This window comes from Scyliorhinus torazame, chromosome 5, assembly GCF_047496885.1.
Source record: "Scyliorhinus torazame isolate Kashiwa2021f chromosome 5, sScyTor2.1, whole genome shotgun sequence".
Classification (NCBI taxonomy): Eukaryota; Metazoa; Chordata; class Chondrichthyes; order Carcharhiniformes; family Scyliorhinidae; genus Scyliorhinus; species Scyliorhinus torazame.
In genome coordinates, this window is record NC_092711.1 from 245844863 (window position 1) to 245868718 (window position 23856).

The 23856-nt window shown below is 54.1% G+C and overlaps 1 protein-coding gene across 1 annotated transcript in view; it reads left to right on the forward strand.

The window, feature by feature from the left end:
- The window catches only part of LOC140422762 (amine oxidase [flavin-containing] B-like), a 41492-nt gene that overhangs the window by 13940 nt on the left and 3696 nt on the right, over positions 1 to 23856 (forward strand). Inside the window, exon 2 of the mRNA XM_072507697.1 lies at positions 21498 to 21592. Within this exon, the coding sequence (XP_072363798.1) occupies positions 21498 to 21592 (95 nt within the window). The remainder of the gene's footprint in view (positions 1 to 21497; positions 21593 to 23856) is intronic.

The following is a 23856-nucleotide window of genomic DNA, read 5'->3' on the forward strand; positions in this document are numbered from 1 at the left end:
ACTGTCTCAGAGGCTGGGACCCGAGAGAGAGCGGGAAACTGGTGCCCTCTGGCTTTATAGTGGTCGTGTCCTGTCTGGTGATTGGCTGCTCTGTTCTGTGTGCTTACTGGTCATCCTGTCTGTCAATCACTGCCTGTCTGCACTCCATTGTGTACATAGATGTATATTATGACAAGGAGGAGGCCAGATATCCATTCCTTGCCTTGGCTACCTGCCTTCCTTTCACTTTCCCACTTCCTATCCTTTTTCAAAGTATGGGGATGATGGAACAAAGGTTTAAATTTATAGATGAGCTCATAATCATCAGCCATAATTGCTGCCTGACTAGCAATCTTCACTCCCTGGTCTTCATCATGGGTTCTAACTATAGAAGGTAGGGAATTCTTAAATTCCTCTAAGAGAATGACCTGTCTTAGAGCCTCATAGATAATCATAGAATTTACAGTGCAGAAGGAGGCCATTCAGCCCATCGAGTCTGCACCGGCTCTTGGAAAGAGCACCCTACCCAAGGTCAACACCTCCACCCTATCCCCATAACCCAGTAACCCCACCCAACACTAAGGGCAATTTTGGACACTAAGGGCAATTTTAGCATGGCCAATCCACCTAACCTGCACATCTTTGGACTCATAGGTAGTTTCAACTCCCAATGCCTACCCATCAAAATTGTTCTGCTTAACCATTTCAAATTCTGCATAAGTCTGTCCCGCTGTCCCCTTAAATTATGAAACTTTTGCCTATGTGCTTCAGGAACCAATGCATTTGCATCCAGAATAGCCCTCTTTTTTAACCACATCAGTGGTTAGCACTGCTGTCTCACAATGCCAAAGACCCGGGTTCAATTCCAGCCTTGGGTCACTGTCTGTGTGGAGTTTGTACGTTCTCCCCATATCTGTGTGGGCTTCCTCCGGGTGCTCCAGTTTCCTCCCATGGTTCAAAGATGCGCAGGTCAGATGGATTGGCCATGCTAGGTTTCCCCTAGTGTCTAAAAGGTTAGGTGGGATTACTGGTTTGTGGGGATAGCGTGGGGGCGTGGGAGCTCTTTCAGAGGGTCCGTTCAGACTTGATTGGCCGAATGGCCTCCTTTTGCACTGCAGTGATTCTATGATTTTATCATTCTTAGACTCCTGCTCTGAAAGGGAAGCATAAACTCCCTGTGCCCGCCCCATCAATTTATTCTGCATGGATAATGTTCACTTTTTTCTAGGCCACTCCATTGGATTGGATTGGATTGGATTGGATTGGATTATTGTCACGTGTACCGAGGTACAGTGAAAAGTATTTTTCTGCGAGCAGCTCAACAGATCATTAAGTACATGAGAAGAAAAGGGAATAAAAGAAAATACATAATAGGGCAACACAACATATACAATGTAACTACAAAAGCACTGGCATCGGATGAAGCATACAGGGTGTAGTGTTAATGAAATCAGTCCATAAGAGGGTCATTTAGGAGTCTGGTGACAGTGGGGAAGAAGCTGTTTTTGAGTCTGTTCGTGCGTGTTCTCAGACTTCTGTATCTCCTGCCCGATGGAAGAAGTTGGAAGAGTGAGTAAGCCGGGTGGGAGGGATCTTTGATTATACTGCCCGCTTTCCCCAGGCAGCGGGAGGTGTAGATGGAGTCAATGGATGGGAGGCAGGTTTGTGTGATGGACTGGGCGGTGTTCACGACTCTCTGAAGTTTCTTGCGGTCCTGGGCCGAGCAGTTGCCATACCAGGCTGTGATGCAGCCCGATAGGATGCTTTCTATGGTGCATCTGTAAAAGTTGGTAAGAGTCAATGTGGACATGCCGAATTTCCTTAGTTTCCTGAGGAAGTATAGGCGCTGTTGTGCTTCCTTGGTGGTAGCGTCGACGTGGGTGGACCAGGACAGATTTTTGGAGATGTGCACCCCTAGGAATTTGAACATTTGGATTGCTATTCTCTCAAACACCAAAAAATGGTTTCTACCTCCTTCTCTTCAAATTTTGGAGGGCTTGTATACATGTAAACATATTGCCACTGTGTTCCATTCCAGGATTAAGCTCCCCTCTACTTTCTGGCAGCTTCCCACTCATTTCCTGTGCCTTAAGCTAGAAGGCTCTGTATTTTGCTTTTACTCTCTCTCTTTTTCCTTTTCCTTTATGTCTTTTTCTTTCTCCTCTTTTTCTAATTCCAACCTCTTCATTTCCATCTCCATTTCTTTTGCTCTGAATTTCTGCTTCAGCTCCATTTCTTTTTGTTCAATTTCTAATTGTTTCATTTGTACCACGATTTTAGACAATTCCACTGATTGTTGCCATGACCCAGGCTGTGCTTCTTGCATATCTTTCAAATTTAAATGTTGCACAGTCACCAACTATCTCCACATTCTTAGCTGTAGCTGGTATCTCTATCTCTAATGTGCCTATCAGTTTGACTAGCTTGTCTTTGTGAAGTGCTTTTAAGTAAACCAGAGATCAGGGGCGAAATTCTCCGTTATCGGCGGAAAGTCCGCCGATTGGCGCAAAAACGGCGCAAATCCCACTTGCGTCATGTCATAAAAATGGGACGATAGTCTCCGGCCCGAAATGGGCTAGCAGCGACGTAACGGGATCCGCGCTTGCGCAGTGTTTCATGCCGTGCAGCGTCATACGCGCTGCACGGCGTGACGGCTCATAAGGCCGCGCAGCTCCCCCCCACCCGACCGCAACACCCGACTGGATGGCTGGCCGTCGCTCAGCCCCGAGGTTCGAGTCACGCGATGTGGAGGCGCTCCTGGACGCGGTGGAGCAGAGGAGGGACGCCCTGTATCCCGGGCACGGCCACAGAGTTGCCACACGCCACAGCCGGCGTCTGTGGAGGGAAGTGGCAGAGGCCGTCACCGCTGTGGCCCTGACACCACGGACAGGCACCCAGTGCCACAAGAAGGTGAACGACCTCGTCAGAGCAGGCAGGGTTAGCCTCCCCCATATCCCCCCTCCCACATATCCCCCCCTCCCCCATATCCCCACTCCCCCATATCCCCCATATCCCCCCCTCCTCCATATCCCCCCTCCCCCATATCCCCCCTCCCCCATATCCCCCCCCTCCCCCATATCCCCCATATCCCCCCCTCCTCCATATCCCCCCTCCCCCATATCCCCCATACCCCCCCTCCCCATATCCCCCCTCCCCCATATCCCCCATATCCCCCCTCCCCATATCCCCCATATCCCCCCTCCCCCATATCCCCCCTCCCCCATATCACCCCTCCCCCATATCCCCCCTCCCCCATATCCCCCATATCCCCCCTCCCCCATATCCCCCCTCCCACATATCCCCCCCTCCCCCATATCCCCCCTCCCCCATATACCCCTCCCCCATATCCCCCTCCCCCATATCCCCCATATCCCCCCTTCCCCATATCCCCCATATCCCCCCTCCCCCATATCCCCCCTCCCCCATATCCCCCCTCCCCCATATCCCCCTCCCCCATATCCCCCCTCCCCCATATCCCCCCTCCCCCATATCCCCCCTCCCCATATCCCCCCTCCCCATATCCCCCCCTCCCCCATATCCCCCCCCTCCCCCATATCCCCCATATGCCCAAGTGAATCCAGCCCTAACCTTAACCTCTGCAATTCACACGCAACCGATGGCGTGCATTCATATACCTGCCTAACATTGTTGCCTTTTACCCCTGCCACCACCCCCCCCCCCACAGGAGAAGCGCGCACACAACAATAGGGAGCATGTGAGGACTGGAGGAGGGCCCGCTGATGAGAGGCCACTGACCGTACACGAGGAAAGGGCCCTGGAACTGGCTGGCGGACCTGAGGACCGGGAGGTTGCTGATGCAGAGGTCGGGGGCCCACCAGCAAGTGAGCCACCGACAGCCCGTCCCCATATCCCCCCTCCCCTATATCCCCCTCCCCGTATCACCTGATCACTGCCTGATGTCTAGCCATGCATGCTTCATTGTGTATCGCAGGACCAAACGTCCAGGCACCCATCCCCGCAGATGCACACCGCCCGCAGGATGCCCCTCGGAGACCACAGGAGACGGAGAGACCCGCACCCTCCAGCATGCGACGCCCGCAGGATGCCCCTCGGAGACCACAGGAGATGGAGAGACCCGCACCCTCCAGCATGCGACGCCTGCAGGATGCCCCTCGCACACCACGGGAGACGGAGAGACCCGGACCCTCCAGCATGCGACGCCCGCAAGATGCCCCTCGGAGACCACGGGAGACGGAGAGACCCGGAGCCTCCAGCATGCGACGCCCGCAGGATGCCCCTCGCACACCACGGGAGACGGAGAGACCTGGAGCAACAGGGAGACGATACCCCCGTCACGTGCGGGAGCGACCACCCAGCGATGAGGGGGGCAGCCACAGGCCCCTGTCACATCCGAGCCAGGACACCACTACCCAGGACAACACTACCCAGGACACCACTACCCAGGACACCCCTACCCGGGACAGCACTTCCCAGGACACCCCTACCCGGGAAGACGAAATACCGGACAGTGACTCAGAGTGGAAGGGTGGAGAAGAACCCCCACCCCAAAGTGCCATGGAGTCAGAGTGGGACGAAGAGCACGACACAACGCCACTGCTGTCACCAACACCCTCCACCATCGCAGAAACACTCACCACGGTTGGGCACTTTAGTGATGAGGCGTCTGGTACACTCACTGGTGCGCACAACACAGCCGTCCCGGTACACCAGGTGGAGGTAGGAGCAGCAGAGGGACCGGGCGGTCGGAGGGCAGCCCAGGCCAAGCGAACATTTGCCGCCCAGATGGATCCCGGGTTCCTGCAGTTACCACACCCACACATAGATCCGATGCAACCACCGACCCGGAGACGAGCGAAGAGGGTGACGGGCGGCTTGCGGCGGCTGCGGTCGCAGGTGGAGGAGTCCACCCGCGTCCAGGAGCTGGGAGTGGTCCCGGTCATGCGTGCCACCCAGGCTGACACCGCACGGGTGGCGTCCGCGGTGGAGGCAATGGTTGCGACGGTGTCAGACATGGGGAACGGTTTGCGAGGCCTGGGGCCTTCCGTGCAGGCGGCGTCTGTGGCCCAGGAAATGGCTGCCCTCTCACAGGAGGCCATGAGCCAGTGCCAGCGCCAGATGGCAGAGGCGCTCAACGCCATAGCCCAGTCTCTGCAGGCCATGGCCCAGTCTCAGCAGGCCATGGCCCAGTCTCTGCAGGCCATGGCCCAGTCTCAGCAGGCCATCGCTGAGGGCATCGGCGCCAGTGGCCATGTGCGAGCCGGCGTCGCACTGTCACAGACAGGGTTCGACAACCCCCTGGGCTCCATGGCTGCAAACCTGCAGACCCCTGTCGATACCAGCACGGGCCTCCAGGACTGGCAGCGCCAGATGTCGGGGGGGCGTCGGATGGCCAGTCCGTTCGCATCCCCCACCCATGTAGAGACCTGGGGGCCATCGGGCACCCCGAGGGAGGAGGAGGTGGTGTGGTCCGTCCCGGCTCCCTCTGTAGGGGAGGTCCCGGTTCACCGCGACACCTCGGACTCCCCCCCCATTCCGTCCCAGGTGCATCGGGTGGGCAACGGGCAGGACAGGCTGGCAGCTCGCCATCCCAGTCGCCCGGGCCGCAGCCTGGCCCATCTAGGCCAGGACGCCCCAGGAAACGGCCGCCAAAGGGATCCAGTGTCAGAGGGCAGGAATCACAGGAGTCCACCTCCAGTTCTGCTGTACCGTCTGGGGAACCACGTAGACGTAGTCAAAGGGCCCGTAAGGCCAAACAATTAGACACTGAGTAAGTTGACACGGGTGCAGGGCACAGATGAGTTTTAGGGGCTAGGGCACGTGCATGAACTCCTTTGGTTATTAAAGTCAATGTTACACCTACCGAAGCTGCCTTTGTGCTCTGTCCAAAGTGTGCGGGGGTGTCATGTACGTTGAGCGCAAGTGTGTGTGTGAGGGGTGGTCTTACCTCAGCCCCAGGTGAGTCTGCCCCCTTCCCCCTGGGCCGCCATCAACATCCCCCGGGCAGAGGACGGGACCGTGCGCTGCAGTGTCACAGCCGCATGCAGGGATGGTCCGGGTGGTTGGTGGTACTGTGGCCATGGGTCAGACATAGTCCAACGATGTAGAGCCAGGAGCTCATCGCAGGGCGGGTTGTCATCATCCTCCATGGCCTGCGATAGACACGCGTCCACCCGCAACTGTGTGAGCCCGGCCCGTTGTGCCGCCGGTGGATCGGCAATGGGGGGGGGGGGGGGTGGGTGGTGTGCATGCGGGTGGGGTGGGTGGGGTTGGGGAGGGGGGTGAGGGTGCTGGGTGGGTGGATGGGTGGGGGGTGTGGGTGGTCGGCTGTTGCCATGGTGTGCGGTCTGTGGCCATACTACCCGATTCCCACGCCCATCTAGTCAGTGAAGCGGGCGTCTATCAGTCTGTCCCGTGCCCGCTGGGCCAGCCGGTAACGGTGGACAGCCACCCACCTGTGTCTACCCCGTCTGCCCTGACCATTGCCCCCATCCCCCTCATCTGGGGAGGACTGTGCCTCTTCCTGCTGCTCCTCCACTCCGCCCTCCTCTGCCTGCGGCACATCGCCCCTCTGCTGGGCTATGTTGTGCAGGACGCAGCATACCACAATGATGCGGCCGACCCTATCTGACCGATACTGGAGGGCGCGCCCAGAGAGGTCCAGGCACCTGAAACGCATCTTCAGCACGCCAAAGCACCTCTCGATCACTCCCCTTGTCGCTACATGGGCATCATTGTAGCGGTTCTCCGCCTCATTGCGTGGCCTCCGTATAGGCGTCATCAGCCACGATCGCAATGGGTAGCCCCTGTCGCCCAGCAACCAGCCCCTCAGCCGGGGATGGCGTCCCTCGTACATGCCGGGGATGGATGACCGCGACAACAGGAATGAGTCGTGTACACTGCCTGGGTGACGGGCGCAGACGTGCAGGATCATCATGCGGTGGTCGCAGACCACCTGTACGTTCATCGAATAGGTCCCCTTCCTATTAGTGAACACGGCCCTGTTATCTGCAGGTGGCCGCACGGCGACGTGCATCCCATCGATCGCGCCCTGGACCATGGGGAACCCGGCCACGGCAGAGAAGCCCACGGCCCGGGCATCTTGGCTGGCCCGGTCCACGGGGAAGCGGATGTAGCGGTGCGCCATGGCATAAAGGGCATCTGTCACTGCCCGGATGCACCGGTGCACCGATGTCTGCGATATGCCGGACAGGTCCCCACTCGGTGCCTGGAATGACCCCGTTGCATAAAAGTTCAGGGCCACCGTAACCTTGACGGACAGGGGGAGAGGGTGTCCCCCGCCAGTGCCACGCGGTGACAGGTGTGCCAGCAGGTGGCAGATGTGTGCCACGGTTTCCCGGCTCATCCGGAGTCTCCTCCTGCATTCCTGGTCCGTGAGGTCCTGGTATGACTGCCGGGGCCGGTACACACGGGGCGCCCTCGGGTGCCTCCGTTGCCGTGGGGCCACGACGTCCTCCTCCCCCTCCTCGTCCTGTCGGTCAGGTGTCCCTCCAGCCTGGGCGGCTGCCGCCTGCCCCTCTGTGGCAGCCTGCGCCGCTTCTCTGGCACGCTCCTCCTCCTCCTCCTCATCCAGGGCAACATAGACATGAGCGGCTGCCACCACGGCGGCCAACATCGCTGGATGATCTGAAAACATGACGTCCTGGTGGGGGGGAGGGGAACGACGACATGTCATCATTGCCCATATCCCCTCCTCCCCTCAGCCAGGTGGCATGGACCGCATGGGTCCAACTGTTGGAGGCTGGCCAGGTGGACCAACTCATTTGCCCTCCCATCACCCTCCTCGGCACGGACCCCCTCCCCAACCTCCACCCCAGCACGGACCCCCTCCAACCCCCAACCTCCACCCCGGCACGGACCCCCCCCAACCCCCAACCTCCACCCCAGCACGGACCCCCTCCCCAACCTACACCCCAGCACGGACCCCCCCCAACCCCCAACCTCCACCCCAGCACGGACCCCCTCCCCAACCTCCACCCCAGCACGGACCCCCCCCCCAACCTCCACCCCAGCACGGACCCCCTCCAACCCCCAACCTCCACCCCGGCACGGACCCCCTCCCCAACCTCCACCCCGGCACGGACCCCCCCCAACCCCCAACCTCCACCCCAGCACGGACCCCCTCCCCAACCTCCACCCCAGCACGGACCCCCCCCAACCCCCAACCTCCACCCCAGCACGGACCCCCTCCAACCCCCAACCTCCACCCCGGCACGGACCCCCCCCCAACCCCCAACCTCCACCCAAGCACGGACCCCGTCCCCAACCTCCACCCCAGCACGGACCCCCCCCAACCCCCAACCTCCACCCCAGCACGGACCCCCTCCCCAACCTCCACCCCAGCACAGACCCCCCCCAACCCCCAACCTCCACCCCAGCACGGACCCCCTCCCGGCACTCCCCCGGAGCCCAGCCTACTCTAACCACCCCCCCCCCCCCCCGCCGCACACACACACACACACAAGCCGAGACACACCTCTCCTCACGCAATCAGTCTGCGGCCACGCCATTTCCTGCCCAGAGCCAACCCCCCAGGCCGTCACTCACCTCCTCGCTGGTCGGCGTGAGCCTGGAGCACCGGGTCACGCCGATGAAAAGGAGGTTTGATTCACGTCGACGTGAACGGTCATCACGTCGACGGGACTTCGGCCCATCCGGAAGGGAGAATATTGGCAGGCCGAAAATCGGCTGCCTTGCGCAGACCCGTGATATTCTCCGCGGCAGCGGCGCCATTAACGCCCCGCCGACTTTTCTCCCTTCGGAGACTTCGGCGGGGGCGGGGGCGGGATTCACGGCGGCCAACGGCCATTCTCCGACCCTCTGGGGGGGCGGAGAATGATGCCCCAGTTGTCCACTTTAAGAAAACTCTTCGCAGCTTCCAGAGCCATCCTGTTATCACTAGAAACTTGGTGTCTCTTTTAATTTACACTTTAACCCAAACTTTGCGATCGCCGTTCCAAAAATCCCATATCTGAGCCCCCAAACAAGAAGGAACAGAAAGGATCCTTACAATGTAGGGAAAGAGCAGGGAATGTGCAAACTGCAAGGTCCCATAAACAGCAAGAAAAAATGATCAGAAAATGTCTGATGGGCAGCATGGTGGCACAGTGGTTAGCACTTCTGCCTCACTGCACCAGGGACCCGGGTTCAATTCTGGCTTGGTTGGTCTGTCTGTGTGGAGTTTGCACGTTCTCGCCGTGTCTGCTTGGGTTTCCTCCGGGTGCTCCTGTTTCCTCCCACAGTCCAAAGGTGTGCAGGTTAGGTGGATTCGCCATGATAAAACTGCCCCTTAGTGTCCAGGGGTGTACAGGTTAGTTGGGGTTACAGGATTAGGGCAGGGGAATGGACCTAGGTACGGTGCTCTTTCAGAAGGTCGGTGCAGACTCGATGGGCTGAATGGCCTCCTTCTGGATTGTAGAAATTCAAATTCTATGTTGATTGAAAGATAAATGACAACCCTGATACTTCTTATGAATAGAGCATTGGGACTTTTACAATCCTGAGACAGCAGAACAGGCTTATCTTTAACAGTGCAGCTGAAATACTGCACCTCCGACACTGCAGCATCCTATGAGCATTGCATGGAAGTGTCAGGCTAGATTATAGGCTCAAATCTGTGGAATTGGGCTTAAATCTACAGCTTTCTGACTTAGCTGCGAGTCTGCCACCATTAAACTCCCAAGACCAACATAAAAGATTAACTCTGATTTTGTGGTCAGCAACAAAGAGTCATTGCTTGTTCTTGAAGAAAGCTGCTTGCAAAATCAAGGAATCTGTGATGTGGATACCCCTTTTCTGACATCAGTTTGATTCAAGCTAAGTCGAGAGGCGATCTTTGGGCATTCAACAACAGTGATGTCATGAAGCAAGATAAGTAGCCAATCACATTGAAGTATTCGCACAGACAACTTGCCAGGGACTAATATGCACTGATTATGCTTCACTTTTAATTACATTTTACAGAATGTAAAACAAATGATTTGGATATTCACAGGATAAAGCTGAACTATCATATACAAATCTCTACAAAAAATAATTTTAAAAATGTGAAATTTATTACAGTGAAGAAATATGACATTCCACAAATATAAAGTTAGTTTTCTCGAGTCAGAGAGGTTGTTCAGCACCAATCATAATCTTAGTGGACTTGTTAAAAACCTAGTTTCACCTTATTCAACAAAATATAACTTTTTCAAGCGTTTCTGACAGCAGCTTTTTCGAGGGTTTTTGGACCAACGTGGTGCCACGTGCAAATGTCAGACTTCCTTTCAAGAAGGCCTGGGGCAACTCACTGAGATTGGAAGTGAAGGTGGAGGCCTCCAACAATGGGATCCTGGAACACCACGTGCAGTAGTGGATGGGGTGAAGCAGATATGAAATGGATCTATTATCTTCAGGATCTTCCAGAAGGTGGCTCTTCTGACTGCAGTTGATGTCCTGTTAAATATGGAACTGGATATGACGGTTGGGTGCGAGCCATCTAGCCTGCCCCGCTGTGCTGAACTTCAGGAAATTCCTCACTGCATAATTAATTAGGTTAGCGTTCTGCACACGGTGCAAATTCCCAGCGTCCTCTCCAGCAGGGTTCTCCCCGTTCCGCCCCTGCCACTGGACTTAGTCCAGGAATGGAAAATTCCACCCCATGTTTCCCTCCTCGATGAGGAGAATTTTTTAACCAATTCCACAGACCTGCGAGAAAATCTCAGAGGAGAATTTACAGGCATTGTCCTAAAATGTCACAAAATGTGCACAAGAAAGACATTAAGCTTCCTGCCAGCTTGCCTTCATCCATTTGACTGAACATTTGGGGCCTTTGCCCCAATGACCAGTCGAACACTGAGAACGTGCATGTGCCAAAATATATCTTGCTACTCTCTAGCACAGTGTAACATATTACATGGCCATGTACAGCATAGATGAGATTGGGAAGATCTGAGGTAAATTATTTTGCTTGGGGGCATATCAGGCATGTGATGGGCAGACTATGTGATGTGTCCACCTGAGTGAATCAGCATCAATTTCATTATTGTGGCCTGGCCTCATTTACATTTCCCCAGATAACTGTTAGTCCGGCATGCGTCCCCTGAGGCAGCTCAACAATTCCATCAGGGTGGCCAATTTTAAAACTTCTGCAACAAAAACTTTAAAGGAAGGGTTTGGAAACATTTGGAGTAAAAGGAAGCACAAGTTTTGAAGAGCTGGCAAAGATATTGAACCCCACACACCAGCAAGTACACTAAATTTGAACTTCTCAAAATCCACAAACGTCCAGTACAAGAGCGAATGCCAAATCTGCATCTAGCTTTCCTGCAACCTTTTCACCTGCCCATCTCTCCCTTGTAAGATGTGTCTTAAAACCTATCTCTTTAACTGAGATCCACCATATCGCCTTCTTTGGCTTGGCGTTAATTTTTGTCTGATTATATTCCTGTAATAACCCTCACGAGACCCACGTGGATGATCGGATTGATCACCCCAGGGGGCTCACGCATACGAGGACTGAGGCCAATCAGCTGGGCCGCATTGAATCAACCCTTAAAAGCCGGCCCAGATTGGGACGAACATGATCAATAGTCCCGGATGGGACCTATGTGCTGTAAACCGTGTAACGGCCTTTTCTTTCAGTTATAAATAAACTTCCGTATGAATCACCTTCTCGGATCTCCTGAGCTTTTATAGTTCCTGTCAAGTGCCGTGGGACATTTTACTACTTTAGAGGTGTTATATAAATACAAGTTGTTGTTGACTGTTGTGATACATCATCTGTATCTAGAGTTCATAAGTCTGGAGCATCATCAGAAATGAGAAAGAAAACATGCAAAACATCATGCTCATGTCACGATCACCTTGAGGTAGGTACAGCTACTTTAGTGAGAATGTTTCTTTGCAGTGAATGTGGTAGTGTGGACATGTAAAACAACATGCTATGGTATTAGAGCATGGTTCAAAGCCCTTCAGCACTTAGGTACAAAAACTATTTAATGATATTGTACATTTTTGTTAACTTCACTTGCATTTTACCAAATGACAATACCAGCCTTCTACAAAGCAAAAGCAAATTTACTTTTGATATTTTTAATTAGAATCGAGCTACTGAAACAGGATATTGCATCCGTAAAATGAATCAGATGAAGCAAGTTGTATGATGTGTAGATTCGACCAGCAGCAGCAGCAGCTGGTGTTCTGAAATCATTCCTGTTTAGTTGTTTACAACCCTCTCTCTGAGGCGTGTAATTTCCTGTCCTGCTGCTGTACTTTGACGTGTATTGATTTACACCTCAATAGCTTGAACAAATCATCTCAAAACCTTTATTGTACTGTCAGTGCGTCGGAAATGAGTGGGAGGCAAGTGTTATACTGAATGCAGATGAATGACTTTGAATTGATTTATATCAGTGAAAGATCATTAAACTCTAAGGTTTACTGGTAGTGGAAGTGAAAGGTTCTGGCCAGGCAGACAGATTTATTTTGACATTTTTGGAACTGGATTTGCTGGTGTTTTGAAAGAAAAACATTTTAACATCTAGCGTTTCAAAAGGAGTGAGAGTTAGCAGGGTCAGTGCGTGAAGTCACAGAGCGGCAGGATGCCCACACTATTTTTTTCATCTCAAAGGTATGGGCGCGATCTAAAGGGAAAAGCAGTAAGTGCGGTAGCGAGACAGCGAGACTTGCCGAGTGCTTCCCGACGGTCGACCTGGCGAGACTGCGACCAGAATCTGGGGTGGGATTCTCCAACGCCCCGCCAGGTCGGAGAATCGCCGGGGGGGGGGGGGTGAATCCCGCCCCCATCCGGCTGCCGAATTCTCCAGCGCCGGGGTTTTGGCGAGGACGGGAATCGCGCCACGCCGGTTGGGGGCTATTGGCAGCGGCCCCTCCGGCGATTCTCCGCTCCACGATGGGCCGAACGGCAGCCCGTTTTCGGCCAGTCCGCCGGCGTAAATTACACAAGGTTTGTACCGGCGGGACCTGGCTCTGCGGGCGCCCTGCACTGGGTGATCTGGCCCCGGGGGGGGAGGCACGGTGGCCTGGCCCGTGATCGGGGCCCATCGATCTGCGGGCGGGCCTGTGCCGTGGGGGCACTCTTTCCCTCCGTGCCAGCCGCTGTAAAGCTCTGCCATGGCTGTCGGGGTGAAGAAACCCCCTGCGCATGCGCAGGAATCACACCAGCGGTTCTGGGAACATGGTGGCGCTCCTGCGCATGCGCCAACTCGCGCCGGCTGGCCGAAGCCCTTTGGTGCCGCTTGGTGCAGCGCCAACCAGTCCAGCGCCGATCCAGCTCCCGAAGGTGCGGAGGATTCCGCACCTTCCGGGCAGCCCCCCCCCCACACCCACCCCGACAATGACGCACCTCGAGGTAAGCAGGCGGAACAGGGTGCAATGGTGAGGCATGTCGGCCGTGACACTCCGACTCCAGGTCCTCCAGAGAATGCATGCTAGGGGCATCAAAGGCCACAAGGTGTGGAAAGCAGCAGGCTGCCTCCACCTCTGATGAGCATCCTGGAGCTACACCTGGATGTGGCAGAGCACAGAGGGCTAAGGAAAGGATCGTTGAGAGGGCAATGGGGGGAGGGGAATGGCATCATCGGTAGCTAGGGTTAGGGTTTGGATTGTACACCGTTAAAACACCTAACATGTGAGACATGTGAAGCCGCTGTCAAGTTATTCTACACTGCGGGCCAGCCTGCAGCCCCACCCCGTGGAGCCCTCCACTCTCCCCCAGCCCCAGCTTCCTGGGCACGGTGGTCCTAGATCTGGCATAGCGAGTGCAGGTGGTGGGTGTGTGCGCACTGTCAGCAGAAAGACAGGAGTCAGACTATGGCATATTTTGAGGAGCACCAGAGCTTTCCTCACAGCAGAATATGAGCACCCTCCCGCCTTGTATAATGGCCTATTGACAGTGATGACACAGGCCCATCATCTTGGAGTGATGTTACACACACGATGGGAGGGTGGAAAAGTGTTATTGTGTGTGTGGGGTAGGGGGGGGGGGAAATGGGTGGGTGTGCGGTGGATGAGGGGGAATGGGTGGGAAGGGGAGAGGGGGCGATGAGCTGATGGACGAAGAATCATCCTGTCATGATATTCAGGTAAACATCATGGTGCAAACAGACATACATACTGATGGACAGATCAACAGACCAATCAACACACACACAACACCACAGCCAATCACAGGCAAGAGCATACACACTATAAAACAGTGAACACAACACTTCCCGTTCATTCCAGCAGGTGACAGCTCAGGGCACAGAGCTCACAGCAAGCCACTCAGACATCCACCATGTGCTGAGTGCCACTCCAAGATAGTGTTAGGAATAGGTCCATAGATTCAAGGCTTATGATCGAACCTCAGTAACCAGTTTACCACTGTAAATATATGTTAGTAATAAAACTGAGTTGTACCATTCGTGTTGGTTCGTCTGTGTAGCAGAGCACCCAACACATCATAGTACCAGGATTGGAACCCGGTAACTGTGGGACCTACCTATGAATCCTCAGGAATCTGCCACCTTGCGCCATGGACACCGTCAGCACGCCGCAGCCGCTACAAGTCGCTGGAAACCTCGGCGTCAACTGGAAGCTGTTCAAATAGCGCTTCCAGCTCTTCCTGGAAGCCAACGAAAAGGAGAGCGCTTCGGACACCAGAAAGATCGCCGTTCTCCGCTCCACGGCAGGTCAACACGCCATCCATGTCTACAACTCCCTGGTGTTCGCGGAAGGTGAGGACAAGACCAAGTACAAGACGGTCCTTCTCAAACTCGACCAACACTTCAACGTCGGGGTCAACGAGAGTTTTGAAAGGTATCTCTTCCAGCAGCGCCTGCAGGGTAAGGATGAGCCCTTTGAATCCTTCCTTACGCACCTCCGTATCCTCGCGCAGTCCTGCGGTTATGACACCACCTCCGATTCAATGATTCGGGACCGGATTGTTTTTGGGGTCACCTCGGGCACCCTACGCCAGCAGCTCCTAAAAATTAAAGGCCTCACAATCGAAGCCTGTGTCCTGTATGAAAACGCGACTAGCCGCTACTCCCAATTTCAAGCGGCCGAATCGGCGCGGCAGGGGTCCTACTCGGCCGGATCGGCAAGGCAGGCGTCCTACGAGGCCAAACGGGTCCAGGCGATCGAGTTCCTCCCGGCCCGCGGCCCGGACGAGGGCGGCCATTTCGCGCGCTTTCCGAGGCCTCCCGCGTTTGTGCGCGCCAAAAAAGACGTCGACACAGAGGGATGTGATGCGCAGGCGCGCTCGACGCAAGACCGAACTGCGCATGCGCGGTGGCGCAACGAACACCATGACGTCACGACGTGCGGCAATTGCGGAGCCGCACATTTAAAGCGGCAATGTCCGGCAAGAAACCGACAATGCCTCCGCTGTGGCAAGATGGGCCACTACGCTGCCTGCTGTCGAGCAGGTCAACCTGCCAATGTTCCCCAATTCCGACAACCTCGCAGGGACGTGCGGGCCATTCAGCCTCCTTACTACGAGTCGTGCCCAGACGATATCCAGACCAGTGACACAGACGACCGGGACTCCTTCCATGTTGCGGTCATTGATGGGAACCGGATGTCTCCAGCCAGGACCCACCAGCCGTTGCAATTGAACACGGGTGATGAATGGTGTGCCACCCTAACGGTCAACCGATCACCGATAACATTCCGTCTGGACACTGGCGCCTCAGCTAACCTCATAGCATGGTCAGCCTTCTACGCCATGAAGGTCAGACCACCAATTCGCCATCCCGTTGCAAGATGGTCGACTACAATGGAAACGTTATCCCGGCTATGGGATCCTGCCAGTTCCAGGTGACACACAACACACACACGGCCACACTCTCATTCGAAATAGTCGGATCGTGAAAGGACTCCTTGCTAGGCGCACAGGCGTGAATTACCGGGGTGGCGTCCGGTTTGAGCCGTATTCTGTAGGTGTAGGGCAGTGTTCCCATGCCCTTGAATGCCTCCTGGTTGTGGGCGAAGAGCAATTGGAGCTGTGCCCTGAATTCTGCATCCGGGAAGTCAGATGTGCCTTCTGGAGACAGAGCGTGGACCCGCTGCACGAGGTGCGGGTCCACGCTCTGTCTCCAGAAGGCACATCTGACTTCCCGGATGCAGAATTCAGGGCACAGCTCCAATTGCTCTTCGCCCACAACCAGGAGGCATTCAAGGGCATGGGAACACTGCCCTACACCTACAGAATACGGCTCAAACCGGACGCCACCCCGGTAATTCACGCACCTCGCAAGGTCCCAGCGCCACTCAAAGACCGCTTCAAGCAGCAGCTGCAGGATCGCCAGGACCAAAGGGTGCTATCATGGGTCACGGAGCCCACGCCATGGGTCAGCTCCATGGTGTGTTTTTAGAAGCCCTCCGGCGAGCTCCGGATCTGCATTGATCCAAAAGACCTCAACAACAACATAATGAGGGAACACTACCCCATACCCAAACAGGAACAGATCACGAGCGAAATGGCCTGGGCTAAAATCTTCACAAAACTGGATACCCCAAAGGGTTTTTGGCAGATCCAACTGGATCAGTCCAGCCGAAAGCTGTGCACCTTCAACACCCCTTTCGGCAGGTTCTGCTATAACAGAATGCCATTTGGCATCATCTCGGCATCCGAGGTCTTTCACAGGATCATGGAACAGATGATGGAGGGCATCGAAGGGGTGCGCGTCTACGTGGACGACGCCACCACACCACAGGAGCACATCAATCGTCTCCAGCGCGTCTTTGCACGCATACGGGAAAACGGCCTGCGCCTCAACCGAGCCAAGTGTTCTTTCAGCCAAACCGAGCTGAAGTTTCTGGGGGACCACATATCCCGGTCAGGGGTCCGTCCGGATGCAGCCAAGGTGAGTGCCATTACAGCCATGCCAAAGCCGGCAGACAAGAAAGCAGTGCTACGCTTCCTAGGCATGGTCAGACGCTTCTGCCCCATGAGCTGGTGACGTCCCCCTGGGCGAAGGTGGGTGTGGACCTTTATCATGCACTCGGCAGGGACTATGTAATCGTCAGTGATTACTTTTCAAACTATCCAGAGGTCATACGCCTGCACGATTTGACATCGTCCGCTGTCATAAGGGCCTGCAAAGACACCTTCGCTCGCCACGGCATTCCGATTACTGTCATGTCGGACAATGGGCCCTGTTTTGCCAGCCAGGAATGGTCGTCCTTTGCTGCGTCGTATGACTTCACACACGTGACGTCCAGCCCTCTGCATCCCCAGTCCAATGGAAAGGCGGAGAAGGGCGTTCACATCGTCAAGCGGCTCCTCTGCAAGGCTGCTGCTGCCGGATCGGATTTCTGTTTAGCCCTGCTGGCCTATCGCTCGGCCCCACTAGCCACTGGTCTCTCACCAGCCCAGCTGTTGATGGGTCGCGCCCTCAGGACCACTGTGCCATCCATTCTGGTACCCACAACCAACCATGCTCCGGTACTACACAGAATGCAACAGCAGCGCGTTCGCCAGAAGATGGCATATGACACACGGGCAACTGATCTTCCCGCCCTGGCGCCTGGAGATGACGTCCGCATCCACCTACCAGAAGGTGGCTGGTCAGCACCTGTCGAAGTTCTCCGACGCGTGGCTCCCCGCTCGTTCCTGGTTCGCATGCCTGATGGATCCATTTGCAGGCGCAATCGCCAGGCTCTTCGCCTACTTCCACGCTTGCTATGGGAACTTACACCGGTACCACGCCCTCCTGTTGTCCCTGATGTCGACTTCGTGGAGCTTCCTGCCACCATGCCCCTTCCGTCGTCGCACGTGGCCAGGCCCATTCCTCAGCCGGTGGATCCTGACCCACCCTTGAGGCGGTCAACCCGAATTCGTCGCCCACCTACTAGACTGGACTTCCGAGCCTGTTTGTACATTGAACTCATAATACCACTGTGTTAATATGTTTCTGTTCTTCCTTGTCGTTACAGGAGTTTGTTTTGTCGTTCAACATTTCCCCGTCCTTTGTTTATGGTACAACCTCGTTGCTATGTCCCACCCGACATCGCCCCTTGTATATAGTTTAGCCCCATGTACATGCTGTAGATATTGCACACACACACATTCAGCTGCACTCAGTACACATCTCTATTTATAACCACATAGGCACATGTTCTTGTAAAAAAGGGGGATGTCATGATATTCAGGTAAACATCATGGTGCAAACAGACATACATAACTGATGGACAGAACTACGGACCAATCAACACACACACAACACCACAGCCAATCACAGGCAAGAGCATACACACTACAAAACAGGGAACACGACACTTCCCATTCATTCCAATAGGAGAGAGCTCAGGGCACAGAGCTCACAGCAAGCCACTCAGACATCCACCATGTGCTGAGTGCCACTCCAAGATAGTTTTAGGAATAGGTCCACAGATTCAAGGGTTATGATCGAACCTCAGTAACCAGTTTACCACTGTAAATAAATGTTAGTAATAAAACTGAGTTGTACCATTTGCAACCGTGTTGGTTCATCTGTGTAGCAGAACACCCAACACATCACATCCTATGAGAAGCGGGTGAGGATGAGGGCCTCCTTGGTCCTCCGAGTATACCTGATCCATTGGCTGCTCCCCCAGGTTCTTAACGGGCTCCTCTGCCCACCCTTCCTGGTCCGGCCCCTCCTCTTCCTCCTCCTTAGATGAGGCTGCATGTGCCTCCTCCTCCACCTCCAGCACACCACCCTACTGTTGTGCCAGGTTGTGGAGGGCACAGCAGACCACCACGAAGTGGACGATCCTCTGGGGGGTGTACTGTAGTGCACCACCAGAGTGATCTAGGCATTGGAACCACATTTTGTGCAGTCCAATGCCCCGCTCAATGACAGCACGCGTGGCCACATGGACCTCATTGTATCAGGTCTCCGCATCGGTCTCTGGCCTCTGCACTGGCCAGGACCTCAGTGGGTACTCCTTATCCCCCAAGAGCCAACCCATCATCTTGGCATGGTCCTTCAAGATGCCGGGGATTTTCGACTGCCCCAGGATGTAACTGTTGTACGCACCCCCGGAAAAGCATGCACAAACGTGCATGATCCAGAGGTGGTGGTCACACATGAATTGGGAGCACAGTAGCACAGTGGATAGCACAGTTGCTTCACAGCTCCAGGGTCCCAGGTTCGATTCCCGGCTTGGGTCACTGTCTGTGCAGAGTCTGCACATTCTCCCTGTGTCTGCGTGGGTTTCCTCTGGGTGCTCCGGTTTCCTCCCACAGTCCAAAGATGTACGGGTTAGATGGATTGGCCATGCTAAACTGCCCTTAGTATCCAAAAAGAGTAAGTGTGGTTACTGGGTTGCGGGGATAGGGTGGAGGCATGGGCGTGAGTAGGGTTCTCTGTCCAAGGGCCGGTGCAGACTCGATGGGCTGAATGGCCTCATTCTGCACTGTAACTTCTATGAATTCTATGAATCTATGAATGTTCAGGGAGTGGAACTCCTTCCAGTTGGTGAAGGGCACTCCCGGACCCCTCACTGCACGTAGGGTGACATGCCTGCCATCTGTTACCCCCCTGGACCAGGGGCATCCTGCTAATGGCAGAGAATCCTACTGACCGGGCATCTTGTTGGGCCTGGTCCAGGTTAAAATTTATGTAGACAGCTGCCTGGGCAAACAGGGCATCTGTGACTTCACGGATGCACTAGTGGGCTTGGGTTGTGAAATGCCACAGAGGTCCCTGCTCGAGCCCTGGAGTGAACCCGATGCACAGAGGTTCTGGGCTTTGCTGACCTTGATGGCCACCGGGAGCGGGTAGCCTCCTCCTCACGTGGTGCCAAGTCCGCAAGGACATAGCACAGATGCTGCACCAGTCCCTTGTTGAGATGGAGCCAACATGCTGTCCAACATCTCCTCGAACGATCATGACGCCTGTACACCTTCAGCCGTCACTGGCCAGCCCTCTGGGTCCCTCCCTGGCTTTATGGGTGGCTGGGTCCTCAGACTGTGGGGTGGCCCCTGCACATCGGCTGTCACCTTGTGGCTCTGTCGACACTGCTGCCACTGCCTTCTCTGATGTCTGGCCGTCTGGACTGCCACCAGCACCGCGAGAGCAGCCTCTTTAGGATCCACAATATCTGTCAGGGATTTGAGAAGGCGAGATACTGACAATCAGTTATGGCATTCAAAGAGTCAGTTGTGCTGGGGACGTGTCCTGCATACACACCCCTGACCATAGCAGGGCCCTTGGGAGCTGGACCTGAGACTCCTGCCGGAAGATAACTTGGACCGTGGCTCGGTTCCCTCCCCAATCCACCTATCACCCTCTGGTCACGGGGACATCCCCAGTGCTGAAGCCCAGCTCCAGACATTCGATTGTGGCTGCTGCCTCTGTGGTGTTGATACCTTCAGTGTTCAGGCAAAGTGTCCAGTCCTTACAGTCTGATTGGGATGTTGGGCAGTGACAATCACCTGCGACATGGCACATCGACCCACAGGACTCCACTTGAGAGCTGCCAAGTGCTCGTGTAACTAACAATGCTAATTCCTTCGTAGCAATAGCGTTCAGCTGTGCAGTCGGAGGCTGCCACGGTCAGAGAGAGTTCAGGTGACCTTCGCCATATTACCATGGTCAGGGCTCTGTCTTGGGGGTGTTCGGTGGGACAGACAGGCAGCGGCTGAGGTTGCCCTGGTTATGGATTTACACAATCCGAGAGGTGGCCTGTTAGACCTGCAGGTGCCGAGCCCCTCACCCCCTAGCCCAGGAGCGGACCCCCACCGATGGCACCCCCCCCCCCCCCCCCGCCCCCAAGCACTGGGACAGCAGCTCCAGTCTCCCTGGGCTGTATCCCCGATTTTGAAGATGGCAGCTCACCTTCTCCGATCCCCTCACGCCCATGTGACCGCTTGCTGGGAAGCCGGTCAGATCACAGGAGGCTGTTAGATAGGGGGTCCGTACCGTTAACGATACGGAGGTTGGCCTTAGTTGGTGCTACTTGGCACCTTGCCACATCCAGGTGGGATCGGGTACCCACCAACGAGAGCAGGCCAGTTAGATCAGAAACCAGTCAGCGCCCGCCGCAGATCCCGATATAGACCTCCATCACGATCTAACCAGATTGCATGGATCCATGTTGAGCGCAACATGACCATTAGATCTCACCCTGTATCTAAGTTGTCCTATTTTCGTAAGAATATGCTGACATTAGTCGATTAAGCTTCCGGAAGACCAATAATCACTAGCTATCTTCCACGCTATGCACTTTCTAGATGATGTCCATTGACCAGATTTTCCCAGCCAGTTTTCATTAAAAAAACGTTCCGATGTAGTTCTAGGGTTACTGCAAAGGATCACAGATGCCCTGAACCTGATTCTAAGTGTGCCCATTTTAAACTGATCAACAGCATTTTATATTTTTGTAACTATCATACAGAAGATCTGAAGAATTAACATGAGGTGAGTTTTAATGCAAAGTTACTTATCTTTGATGCAACTTCATTTTCTGGTCTAGGTCCAGGCTTTTCCTTGGCATGCACATCCTCCTGGTTCCTATCTTATCCTGTTGTCTTCATTCTCTAGGTCTGTCCGCTGCCAAACTCTTAACAGAGAGGGGCCTGAAAGTGATGGTTTTGGAGGCTAGAGATCGTGTTGGTGGAAGAACATACACTGTTCAAGTAAGTCATGAAAATGACTCCAACTTCTATAATTCAGATGGTACAGGAATCAAACAGGAAACCAGGGCACATTCTGTGGAAGAGTGCTTCAGGATCAGGGCCATGAGCTGGTTATACTCTGGCTAATGCGAAGGCTGTTTCGTTGACACTGTGCTCTAAGAAGAGTACTGGTGACACGTGCTCCAGAAGGACTGATGAAAATTCCAACATTTTTCATACAAGGTTGTGGTTGGAAGTAAAGGGGAGCGAGTATTCAAACGCGGAGTGTGCATTCATTTGCATATTTGAACAATCACACAACCTATTTGCCCAGTTTGTCAGCCATGCAAGCAGTAATTAAGCATTTCCTGAAAAGCAATATTTGAAAGTTAAGCATTATATTTGTCCCCCCTAGTGATTCATTAGGACTGATAATATGATCAGTGGCTCCTGAAGTATTGTAGTGCTTTGTACAACAGAGCCTCACATTATTGTGCACAGAGACCTATTACGCACCTATGCTGGCCTATAAAATATGTTGACGATGACCCTGTGCATGAAAGGATCAGCAATGCATTGTAATTGAATACATACCATAATAAAAACCACCTGTCACAAGGAGGGGCCACTTGATATTTTGGAAAATAAATTCTGGCTGGCCAGTCACTCCATTATGTTACCTGGCGTAACCTTTTGCTCAAAAAGCCAGTGCACTGTTAATGTCAATGTCTTTCCCTTCCCTCTGAGAAAGGAATGGTTTATTCAACTGCCCATACTCCCACCCTCATAAACTCAGGGCTCTCTCTGAGGTGAGAGTGACTGCCCTTGACACCAAGGTACCATGAAAATGAAAATTGCTTATTGTCACAAGTAGGCTTCAAATGAAGTTACTGTGAAAAGCTCCTAGTCGCCACATTCCGGCGCTTGTTCGGGGAGGCTGGTATGGGAATTGAACCGTGCTGCTGGCCTGCCTTGGTCTGCTTTAAAAGCCAGCTATTTAGCCCAGTGTGCTAAACCAGCCCCCATTTGACCGAGTGCGATATAAAGGAGCCCTAGCAAAACTGAAGTCAATGGGAATCAGGGGGAAAATGCTCCGCTGGTTAGTCATTCCTGGCATAAACAAAGACAGTCGTGGTTGTTGGAGGTCAATCATCTCAGTCCCCAGCTCATTGCTGCAGGAGTTCCTCAAGGTAGTGTCCTAGGCTCAACCATCTTCAACTGCTTCATCAATGATCTTCCCTCAATCATAAGGTCAGAAGTGGGGATGTATGCACAATGTTCAGCATTTGTGACTTCTCAGATCTGTGACTTCTCAGACAATGAAGCAGTTTGTGTTCACATGGAGCACGGGCAATATTCAGGCTTGGGCTGATAAGTGGCAAGTAACATTTGTGCCACACAAGCGTTATGATCCTCGAGCAGACCCCCATGTTTTTGTAAGGTTTGGTTAGGGACCAATAACATTTTGTTTAAAGTCAACTGGGCTCGCACTGCCCCTGAATTTCACCAAGCTCCAATTTTCCCAGCTACAAGATTCAAGACACTTGCTAAGAGAATAAATTGAACAAACAAAAATAAACTTTACTATTCAAGGTCAGAAAGATTGAACAATTTTCAATATCTATCTTAAACTTTAACATTGAGGGCTAATATGAGGTACATGTGAGGCACATGCAAACGGTTGTCGAACACACTACGCTGCACACTAATAGCAAAGATAGATCCAAGAGATTTCTCATTAATCCGCCCAGCCATCAATTTCTGGCTATGTTGTGCCCAGCGTAAATCCCAATATGTCGGGAGAATTGCGGGAGAGGCCTGAAACGGGATTTGCGCCTGCCGACAAAAAGTTTGCGATCTTCCCAGGCCCTCCCAGCAGACGAAATCAGGTTGATGCCCAGCGACAGCGTGAACCTGATTACATTAATTTAAATGGATTCACATATACAAAATCTGCTTAACCTCTGGGAAAGTGCGTGACGTGGCATCGGCGGGCATCACTACTGAGCTCCACAAACGGAAACTAAATGTTAAACCCATGCCGGGGTGCTTGTAGGCCATAGTAGTCCCCGGGTGGTTGGGGACATGACAAGGCAGTGTGCTGGCACTGCACCCTGGCAGTGCCAACCTGGACTGATGCCAATGAGGATGGGGGTTGGGGAACTGATGTTGGTGGGGATGGAGGGGGATGGACCTATGTCGGTGAGGATGGGGGGAGGGGACTGATGCCATCGAGGATGGGGGGAATCTGATGCCGGCAAGGATGGGGGAGGTTGGGCTGATGC